The 11,560-nt window shown below is 39.2% G+C and overlaps 2 protein-coding genes across 2 annotated transcripts; both read right to left on the bottom strand.

Moving 5' to 3' along the window:
- Positions 1 to 9,723: 9,723 nt before the first annotated feature.
- LOC142605955 (uncharacterized) lies at positions 9,724 to 10,260 on the bottom strand. The gene has a single exon (XM_075777381.1). It carries the CDS (start codon positions 10,258 to 10,260, stop codon positions 9,724 to 9,726), a length of 537 nt encoding a protein of 178 aa, XP_075633496.1.
- A 7-nt stretch (positions 10,261 to 10,267) lies between these two features.
- Positions 10,268 to 11,080, bottom strand: LOC142605956 (uncharacterized). Its single transcript, XM_075777382.1, has 2 exons — positions 10,783 to 11,080; positions 10,268 to 10,377 (listed from the first exon to the last, which is right to left on the bottom strand). Exons 1-2 carry the CDS (start codon positions 11,078 to 11,080, stop codon positions 10,268 to 10,270), a joined length of 408 nt encoding a protein of 135 aa, XP_075633497.1.
- Positions 11,081 to 11,560: the final 480 nt, after the last annotated feature.

The raw sequence follows: 11,560 nt of genomic DNA on the forward strand, positions 1-11,560 counted from the left end.
GAAAGTTTTTTCATCAAAGGCCTCATCCAATTAGAAAAATACCCAAAATCATAGAGTGATGCTTGATGTTGGGTTAAAATAGATTGATCCCAGTTAATTAATTCAATTATCTAAATTGATTAATTAAGTCAAATTACATGTAAATCGTGGAGACACCAACAAATCACCAAATAAACTAAATGTAGAAGAAATTAAATTGACACGGTAATTTGTTGACAAATAGGGAAAATCGCTTGCAAGGTAAAAACCCTATCGGGTGAATTTAAAGTTATTATTTCCAAGAATCTATTAATCAATAATTTAGTGGTTACACATATAAGGAATCTTAATTCTACCCTACTTTATCCCAAAATACCAACCTACAGTTGAATCTTTGCTTCAATACCCAATTAGACCTGATCTTGTAGTAGCCTTCTTTCCTTTGTTGCACAAATCTTCAATCTGTGATTAACTCCTTTACATTGATCTCAGTACGTGAGTAACTCCAGCAACTTGATTGATTGTTGTTGATTGCAAAGTTCTTCACTTGAAGATCAGGTAGCACTTGGTTATAAAACCCTAAGGCGCACAAACGCAGTAGCTTCTCACAAAGTATATGAGTTCTAGGTCTCTGTTTTCGTGTATGATGACTTTTAAAATAAGCCTTATATATGATTAGGGTTGTAAGAAGAGAAACCCTAATAATTCAAGTCATCATAGGCTAAAATTCAGATCTTAGAAATCCGAAATTGTAGTTCTTGATAAATCGAGCTTGTGTCGAGCTTTTTCATTAATCTTCGATAGCAGCTAGTGTCGAGCTAGTGTTGAGACTTAATGAAACAGTCTTTCTTTACTTTTTTTTTTGGATCAACCTTCATGTCTTTAATAATAGCACTTGCTATGTTTGAACAACATACTCCTCGATACATTAAATCCATTTTAGATCTACCCAATTACAAATAAAGTACATTTTGTCAAAGAATTAGTCAATTACATAAAAAATATGACCCTAGCATTTGAGATATTACAATTTTTACTACTTAAAACTTACAAATTGATGTGTCATCAATCACAAAAAATAAAATAAAATAAAACATTCATTTATTACACGGTTGAGGCCCATCAACCACATTCATAACCGCATTAGGTTTTGTAAATTATGTAGTAAAATTTGTGATACTTTTAGCATTTTCCATAATTCCATAATAACATGGTTTAAAAAAATAACTCGTGTACGATTTATTAGGGGTAAGCAGAAGCTTATCGTCACTGAACCAACCGATCGGTGTCGATCATCCCGTACCACTACTGTAAGCGACCCACTGAGCTGATGCCAGTGAGCGGAGCACAAAGGGATTTCTGGTGCAGTGCAGTCACTAGAGCAGAAGTCCAAAGCCGAGATAGAGCTAAACTGAACTGAACTGATACTTGCATAATAATTTAAAAGGTTTGGATACGACATCATTTTACTAGGGATTTCTTTTAATTTTTTTTTAATAAAAAAAGTCGTCGTATTGGGTGTTATTAAAAAAAAAAGCAAAACGATGCCATTTTATGCTTGGTTTTCTGATTTCTACCCTAGTATGAATTTATTCTATTCTCTCATACGACCCTTAACTCTCTCTCTCGCTCTCGCCTCTCGGTTTGGCTAACCTCTACAGTCTACCTCTCAAGTCTCATCAGCAGACGTCTCACCACTCACCAGTCAAGCAATTGCCACTAGTCACTTCGCCCAATCCAAGGCAAACCACCGGTAACCCCCTCTCCTCTCTCACCTCTCGACCTTAAAGCTCTCTTTCTCTCTCTCTGGTTCCAAACTAAGTTTATACTATGGATGAAATGGATGATTGACACTTGTTTATTTATACGGTTACTTCATTTCTTTTAATGTTATATTTAGTTTGGAGTGTTGCACTGTTACTTCAACTTCAAGTCCCACCTCCATCATGTTTCATGTCTAGTTGTCTCATTGTCTGCCCACTCCCACTTTAGTCTTTAAGTAACTTACTTGCATATTTGCATTGCATGAGCTAGCTTCAATTAGACCTGTACATGGTGTGGTGCGGTTGGTTTTTGGAGGAGATTTTGCACTACACCTGTAGGGTGTGGTTTCCCTTCATGCTTGACCACACCTCATATGTGATGGGTAAAAACAGGTCTACACCAAACCATAGCGGGGAGGTGCGGTTAATTTGGTGCAAAAATAAAACAAACAAATAATTTTAAGAAAAAAAATCATCAAGCATCCCACATAGAAAAATCAAACAACCTAAATATTCAACAAAAAAAAAAAAAAACCAAACAGACAAACTTGTTCAAAATCTTTCACAAAAATTTCAAACAAATTCTCCATCTTTCTAAAAAGCATTGCAAGGAGAAGCATGTATATATTAAGCATTATATAAATTTTCATACCTGGAAGAAAGCATAGAAAGGAGAACCATAGTAGCTAGGTATTAAGCATCAAAACATTCTCTTGAAATTTCTAGATAATAGTTGTGACAAAGAGGAGAGATGAGAGGGGAAACCTTGGAAACAGTGTCATCTAGTGGATGATGGTGGCGAAGGCAGGGGCTGAGGAATGATAGAGAGAGAGAGAGAGAGAGAGGGGAAATGGGGAGAGGCGGATGAGAGATAAGAGAAGACAAAATTTAAAAGAGATTCAGAAATTTAACCTAAGTTCTAACTAAAACAACGTCGTTTTGAACTAGATTAATTTTTTTTTAATGGAACGATGTCATTTTAAATCACTAAACTTAACCCTACTCTTTTCTCTTCTTCCTTCCTTCTCCTTTCTCACTTTCACACCTCTAATAAGTCTCACTTTCACACCCCTCTTCTTTATTGTACTAGTACTCTCTATCTCTCTCTCTAGAAATTTCTTTTATTTCAAAATTGAAACATGATTACATATACATATATGTATATGTATATGTTAAACTATACACACACACACACATGGCGGTCAGTTCGGTTATACATTGGAATGCAAAACCCACAACCGCTCACAGCACCAACCGTCGTTGGTACTCGCAAATCATCTCCGACCACTGCGCCATTCACCTCCGGTAAAGTTCAAATGAGTGCGGTTCAGATCGGTGTAGACAGGTTTTGTCAGCTGCAGGCATAGTCTAAACAGGCCTAGCTTCAATTAGTGACGCAGTGTGTCCTAGTCTACTACGTACTAACCTCTTCTTTTTCTTTTTCATTTTTTCCAGCATTTTTATTTTTGAGGGAGACAAAGATTGAGAGAGTTCTCTCTTTCAATCCTTCACTAAGAGGTAATCACTCACTATATTCCGTGTTTTGATTTTAATATTGAGTAACAACTGCTTTAAGTGTGTGTTTATATATATAATTAGCTTTTATTTTATATTTATATTGATTAATGAATTCCTTGTTATTTTATGTTCTTATCTTTGTATGTAAAAGAAAATTGAATAGGTATGTTAATATTTTAAACCGATCAAACCGATTAAATCGACCGTAAAAAACCGCACCGCTATAGATTGGAAAACCAACCCTAGGCAGTGTGCATTAGTTCAAATAATGAGAAAACTGATCTCTATCGGTTCGGTGATGAATTTGGGAAAAAACCACACCGACCAAACTACACACACCCCTACGTATTTATTACTAAAGTTTCTACAAATTTAAAATTTTACTAAAAATGGAATACAAATTGATAGTTCAATAAATGTAATTAATGGATTTTACTAGCATAATAAATGAATGTCATAATTTTTTTTTCCTTTTTTCTGTGTGAATGGTACCATGACAGTTTCTAAGATTTTTTTTTTAATGTAAAATTTTTATTTCCTGAGAATCACTCTTATTATGTAGTTTTTCTAAATAAAAAACTCTTATTATTTAGTTGGTAAGCATGGAAAAGAAAGAGGTGACATGGGAATTCCATCTCAAAGTAAGAAGCATTTCAAGTGCAGTACATTAGGTTCTCCGATAAAATTCAAACATATAACTAGATTGAATTTAATTGTACTTAGGAAAAATAATAATTTTTTTTTTGTTTTGATTGATATAAAATGTGTTGGAATTTAATTAGTGAACTTAATGTATAGTACCTAAACTTTGTTATCCCAACAATAAGCTTCACGAGGTTTTTTGAAAAATATGGACAAGTATTTTGAGAGGTTATTGAAGGGATGAAAATGGATCAACGATATCCAAGACCAATATCAAAAAAGAGGAAGGCCCAAATCCAACAGGTTTGAAAAACACCCTAGTATTGCTTTGCAGGGCCGACTCAATAAAGTTTGAGACCTAGATGATAATTTTAAATGGTTTTTTCATAAAATATTTAAATATCAATTAAATAAAATTTATTTACATATATATATATATATATATATCTATATTTGTTTAAAAACCCATCTTTTTTACTTTTTGAGATGCAAAATTACTAATCAAGCTTATACCTTTAGGTTTTGTAAACATATTTGTTACAATTGACAGCTAATACACTTAATCTACACACTCATAACAATTCCTTTTTGGTGAAACAATTTAGGATTTCAAATGGGTTGAATTTTATTGGTCTAGTAATTTTGTGGTCTTCTTGGAGTTGGGAGAAATAATGAAATATCCACTTTCATATTTTCCCTATAAAAAAAAAGAGTCACCCTATAACTCTTGTTCAATTTCCTTTTATAAAATTTTGGGGTATAGGCCTAGGCCAAGAGCCGACCACGCTGCTCAGTCTTGCTCATATTCTTCCTTTGCTTGTGGCTTATCGGGCCATGAAGATTGAAGAAAGCAAAGAACCGGCTTGTGGAAGAAATTTCTAAATGACAATGTTAGAATATTAGTTTAGTTGTAGGTCCATACATGAAAGGCCCACGCTCATTTGGATGTTGTAACTTGTATGATGGTACTACTTGTTGCAAACCACTATTCTTTTATTTATTTATTTTTGGAGCAGGTAGAAAGTGTAATAGCATGTTTTTGTGTAAAGTTTATTGTTTATTATTATTATTATTTTTTGAGAATGTGTGTAAAGTTTATTGTTTATTAATTATCATATTGACTTAAAGATAAATACTGATGATGCACAAAAATCGTTAGTGAGTTGATCGTCTATACATGTGTCAATGGGTGCACCTGAAAAACAAAAAAAGAGAAAAAACAATCAAAGAGCACCGGTGGGGTACAGGTCAAAGACCTTCCAAAGGTTAAGTCAGAAGAGAGCTCCAACAATATTAGAAAGTATGAGCTTTAGAGAAAGTATGCGTACCTTGATTTGTGAGGGTTTTGAGATTTTTATAGTAGCTGACCTTCGTTTCTTAGTGGGGAAGGTTTTTCCTTGTAGGGAAGATCCTCATTAATACACATATTTTGTGGGATCATTTCCTTAAAGCGATTCCTTTGATTAAGGTCAATCGTGGGGAACATGATGTTTCCTTGTATAGACATTCGTGGGGATCAAGTTTAGCCTATGCTGAATTTGTCGGCCTCTTCGAACCTTTCGGCCTCTTCGTACTTGTCGGTCTCTTGCTTCTCTTAAGGGTACCTATCGTCTTAAGCAGATGCCCGTTAGGTGCTATGGGGCCATCAGCCTTCATGGTGTCATCGCTTTGATCCCCGTCCACTAATGGGAAGTAGACGGGTCGAGAGGAATCGTCACCTTCCTTGTGTGTTGTACCTTGAATCTAATTAGCGAGAACACCCTTATCAGCCAGGTCCTACCAAAAGAGGCACAAACCTTGACGGATCAGTGGCGGCGTATTCCATCTTGGATGGGTCAAAGTGCACGAAGGACTTTGTTGGACGAAAATACCCTTATTAGTGTGCAAGTTGGTTTGTTGATTGGACGAGTATAGTGGATCGTTTGCCAAAAGTGTCTCATCGATTTAGACGAGTTAGTGTCGATGAGTAGGGTACCTGAAGATCCCTTGATACGTAACAACCGTGAAGGTGAAGCGTGTCGGGCGGTGTCAAGGAAGGTACTTGATGATCGCTGGGTCCCTAACGACCCCATCGTACTTGACGATCAATTGATATATGACGATCGTCAAGGCGGAGCATGCCGCGTGGTGTTAAGGAAGGTACATAATGACCGTTGGGTACCTGGCGACCTCTTGGTACCTAACGATCTATTGATAAGTGATGACCGTCAGGGTGGAGCGTGTCTCGCGGTGTCAGGAAAGGTACCTGACGACCACTGGGTCCCTAACGACCCCTTAGTACCTGACGACCCATTGATACATGATGATCGTCAGGGCAGAAGTTGTTACGTGGCATCAAGGAAGGTACCTGATGACCTCTTGATAAGTGATGACCATCAGGGCAGAGCATGTCGCACAGTGTCAAGGAAGGTACTTGACGACCCTTAGGTCCCTAACGACCCATTGATACATGACGACCGTCAGGGCGGATGGGGCCGCGCGGTGTCTGGGAAGGTACCTGATGACCCCTTAGTACCTAACAACCCATTGATACATGACGACCGTTAGGGCGGTGCCTGTTGCGCGGTGTCAGGGAAGGTACTTGATGACCCTTGGGTCCTTGACGACCCTTTGGTACTTGATGACCCATTGATACATGATGATCATCAGGGCGAAAGGTGTCACGCGGTGTCAGGGAGGGTACTTGATGACCCTTTGGTACCTGACGACCCATTGATACATGATGATCGTTAGGGTGGATGGTGTCATGCAGTGTCAGGGAAGGTACCTGACGATCGCTAGGTCCTTGACGACCCATTGATACATGGCAACTATTAGGGTGGAAGGTGTCGCGCGGTGTTAAGGAAGGTACCTGACGACCTCTTGATAAGTGACGACCGTCAGGGTGGAGCGTGTCGCGCGGTGTCAAGGAAGGTACCTGACGACCCTTGGGTCCCTAACGACCCCTTAGTCCCTGATGACCCATTGATACATGACGACCGTCAGGGCAGAAAGTGTCGCATGGTGTTAGAGAGGTTACCTGATGATCCTTTGGTACTTGACGACCCATTGATACATGACGACTATCAGGGCGAAAGGTGTTGCGCAGTGTCAGGGAAGGTATTTGATGACCTTTTAGTACTTGATGACCCATTGATACGTGACGACCGTCAGGGCAGAGCGCGTCACACAGTGTCACATTTCCTTTGTGATAGACAATACTTTTGGTAAGCTCATGATGCTTTTGGTGATTGAAGACTCTAAGGTGTTGGAAAATTTTTTGTAACTGGTGAAAATATTCCCTATCAAATAGTAATTATTAGAGCATTCCTATCAACTGTTTTATAGAAAATGTCATTTTGACACACCAAAAGCCTACTTTATTATTTTATCACATCATTTTACAATATCTCATTCATCACATGTTTTATTCTTCAATTCTATACATTAAAATAATATATTAACTCCTTAGAAACAACAACAACAATGGCACAACCACTACTACCGTAACAACGACCACCAACAACAACCACTGCCGCAACAACAACACCATCAGCCACTATCGGCACAAACCTATTACCAAACTTATACCCACAACAAATCCACAGCCACCACCGCCGGCACAAACCCATAGCCACCAACGCCATAAACTCACAGCCACCACCGCCGAAATCCTCTCACAAATTAAAAATCCAAAACCATCAAATTAAAAAAAAAATGCCCATCCAAAACGCTGATCCACAACGCACTGCCAATTCCACCATCAAATCACAAAAAAAGGAAAATGAAAAGAAACCAATGCGATAACGATCGGCCTGGCTTGATGCTCCAGCCTGGGTTTCGTCGGAGACCCACTAAAACCCACCCACAGCTGACCTATCCATCGGAATCCACAACCTAATCCACCCGAATCCACCTACAACCTAACCCACCCACCACCGATTTGCCTATCCGAACCCACCCACCACTGTCAAAACTGAACCTAGCCAACACCATCTGAACCCACACATCACCATCCCAACCCACCCATCAAATCACAAAAAAAAAGAGAGGAAGAGGAAGAGTAGTGATGCATCGGCTAGGTGAGGCTGATCCAATGCACACAACCCACACAACGACGATCCAAAATGTTGACCCAAAACCCACATCGGAACCCATCCCAAATGTCACACCCAAAACCCAATTAAGAGAGATTTGAAGGTCGGTGGCAAGGGCTGTGGAGGTCGGTGGCGAGGGCTAGAGAATGAGGCGGCAAGATCGGCGGCAAGGATTGGAGATTGAGGCGGCGAGATCAGCGGCAAGGAATCGAAAGTGAGGCGGCGAGATCGGCGACAAGGACTCGAAAGTGAGGCAGCAAGGACTAGAGAGTGATCCTGAGAAACTTTGTTGAGCAGGGAGAAGAGGGAAGAGAGAGAGAGAGAGAGAGAGAGAGAAGAAATGAGATAAAGAGTGACAAAGAGAGAGAAGAAATAAACAAATGATAAAATATTTTGCAACATGCTACGGTGCGCTTTCATTTATGGAATTGCACTGTAGCATGTTGCAAAAAAAAAAAAAATTTGAGATTTGGAACATCTCATGAGGTATGAATATTGGTGTTTGGTGTGTCAAATGCCAAATATTTGGCATTTGACACACCTAATGGTAATGCTCTTACAGATAGAATGTAATAAGTTAAGATTCTATTTTTCCTATATAAAACAATCTACATTCAAAAATATGTTAAGAGTTTTATTTTCATGACATTGTTTGGTCTCCTTTCTTAGAGCATTAGCATCAATATGTACAAAAGTTTCCTTCTATTTTACAATAAGAACCTACTTTTTCTATTTTACATGATCAATTTGCAAAAACACTCACATCAGATTATCTATAATACACCATCTTTTATTAAAATAATACTTTTTCACATTTTTTTTATTATTATTTCCCTTTCTCATTACCTCACTTCTTTGAAACACTCTCTCTTTCTTTTTCTCCTTCTTCTTTCTACTTGCTTCTTTCTTCTTCTATGTTTTTCTTCTTCAACATCTTCTTTCTTTCTTCTTCTTCTTTTTCATTTCTAAAAAAAAAAATCTCTCTTTCTCCCCCTCTCTTTCTCTATTAAATTGGTGCTCTCTTCAAATTTGAAAAAAATCTCTCTACCAAGCTTCCATGGCTTAATACACTCACACACTCTCTCTCATGGCGGCGGCAAGCTTGGGTTTTGGGTTGATTTATATTTTGCCAAATGGGTTTGCTGTTGTGTTTTATTTTGAGTTGATTTAAAGTTGGGTTTGTGATGATTTTCATTAATTTTGGGTTGATTGTGTTTGAATTAAATTGATATTGTAATGGGTTGGTTGTGGTGGTGGTTTGTTAGTTGTGATGGTTGGTTTCTTCTTCTTCTTCTTCTTGGCATTGAAGAGTGGGTGAGAGAGAGTCTGACAAGGCAAGGGAGAGGAGAGAGAAAAAATATAAAATAATCATATCGAAAGCTACAGTAACCGTGCATATATGCATGATTACTGTAACAATTTTGCATATAAACAGTGTTTTGGACAAACTGATGTGGGTAGTTTTGAGCAAAAATGTGTAAAATTTGCAACTTTTTCTATTTTGTACTGACTGATGCGATTGCTCTTATAAAGAAAGGATTGTGACAATTCTCCCTCTCCACTTGTAAGTTGTATCAATTGAAGTTAAGATAAAAAAAATTGCTATATAGAAATGACTTCAATTGCTATATAGATTCCTTATTAGTGAAAGTTTCTAGTGACACAATTGAAAGTATAGATGGGCCAAGATAGACACTTAGATAGGCCTTACATACTTTTTTTTTATGGGAAAACTCAAAGATATTTCATTCATAATTGGTAAAAGAGAGTACATCATGCAAACATGCATTCTCAATAAGGCCAGGGCATTCCTTTAGCCAGACAACACAATCCTCCACGTTAGTTGCATGTTGCACCATTACATGGGCAAGGACATTTCCCTGCCTTTTGGTATGAGAAAAGTCAAAAGTGTGAAAACCTTGAACGTGTTTGAGTATCCCTATTACAATGTTCTGAACCGAGGGCACTGTTTCTGACAAACCATGGATTGCATTGTAGACCGCTAGGGAGTCACCCTCAAAAGTCATGTCCCGAACCCTTACCTCCATGGCAAAGGTGACACCTATCTCCATAGCTTTAGCCTCTACCTCCAACGCCCCCAATGGAGTGTCCAACTTCCTACTAAGTGCTGCCGTCACTTGTCTCTCATCATCCCGGATAACCACGCCCAGGCCAACTTGCTTCCTTTTAGAAAACACGCCACTGTCGACATTTACCTTGTAGCACCCCGACAGTGGAGGGACCCATTTAACAATGCCTTGGTTCCGTTCTCCGATGGGCATTGATCATTCATTTGCTGCTTGGAAATCCTCCATTAACCGCAGTGAGCTCTTCACCACTGCTAGGCCACTCCGGCGCCTGCCACCGTGTTTTACCATATTTCGCTCTTTCCAAATTCCCTAGCAGATCATGATAGCACGCTTTAAAAGACTAGGCTAAGCCTCCTTCCACTTTTGTAGATGCCATTCGACATCCATGAAGTCCCACGAGGGTTGAATTTCAAAAGGAAACGAGAGCTTGCAAGAAGACCAAACATCCTTCGCGTGGCCACAGAACCAAAGCAAGTGGCATGTGGATTCCGCGTGCCCCCTACATGCATCACAGTAGCTATCCTTTGTGATATTTCTCCTCCGTAAGTTTTCCTTTGTGGCAAGAATGTTTCTACAAGGTTTCCACGCAAAGTGCTTGACTTTATTTGGCACATTCATCTGCCACAGTCTTTTCTAGGTCTGAATGTGTCTTAGGATTTGAGCATTTGGCCAACTTGCACTCCCCCTAGTCTTCTTGTGCCAAAGGATATGCACTCTTGACTAAAAACCTTCCATTTTTGTTTTCGGCCCATATTATCCTATCTCCTATCCCGTTGACACTCAAGGGGATGCTAAGAATTGCCTCTGCATCTTGTGGTAGAAAACATTGTCGAACAAGGTCTCCTTTCCATTCCTTCCTGTCCTCATCAATAAAGTCGCAAACCCACTGTGTTTGTGACTGAAGTCTCTCGGGCATCATAACCTTGTATGTACGTGGACTAGGAATCCATTTATCCTTCCAGACATTGATCCGTTTCCCATCTCCCACCTGCCATCTCATTTCATGTCCCATTAGGTTTTAGGCTGCCATGGTACTCCTCCATGCATAGGATGGTTGACACCCCATACTAGCATCTACAAACTCACTGTTCGGGAAATATTTGGCCTTATACACTCTGTAGAAGAGGGAGGACAGGTTTGTTTGGAGTCTCCATCCCTGTTTGGCCAAAAGAGCGAGGTTGAATAGTCTCAAGTCTCGAAATCCCATTCCGCCCTTTTCCTTTGGTAGGCACATTTTCTCCTAACTCAACCAAGCCAATTTCTTTTCATCCTGTACTTGTCCCCACCAGAACTGCCTAACCATTCCGGTCAGCTCCTCGTACAAAGTATTAGGCAGTTTAAAGCAGCACATCGTGTAGGATGGCACTGCTTGAGCTACCGCTTTAATCAGTACTTCCTTGCCGGCATTTGATAGTAACTTCTCCTTCCACCCCTCTAGCTTGTTTGCCACCCTTTGTTTTGATAGTGTGAAAGTGTTTTGTTTAGAATTTCC

The sequence above is a fragment of the Castanea sativa genome, chromosome 8, assembly GCF_040712315.1.
Source record: "Castanea sativa cultivar Marrone di Chiusa Pesio chromosome 8, ASM4071231v1".
In the NCBI taxonomy this organism is placed as follows: Eukaryota; Viridiplantae; Streptophyta; class Magnoliopsida; order Fagales; family Fagaceae; genus Castanea; species Castanea sativa.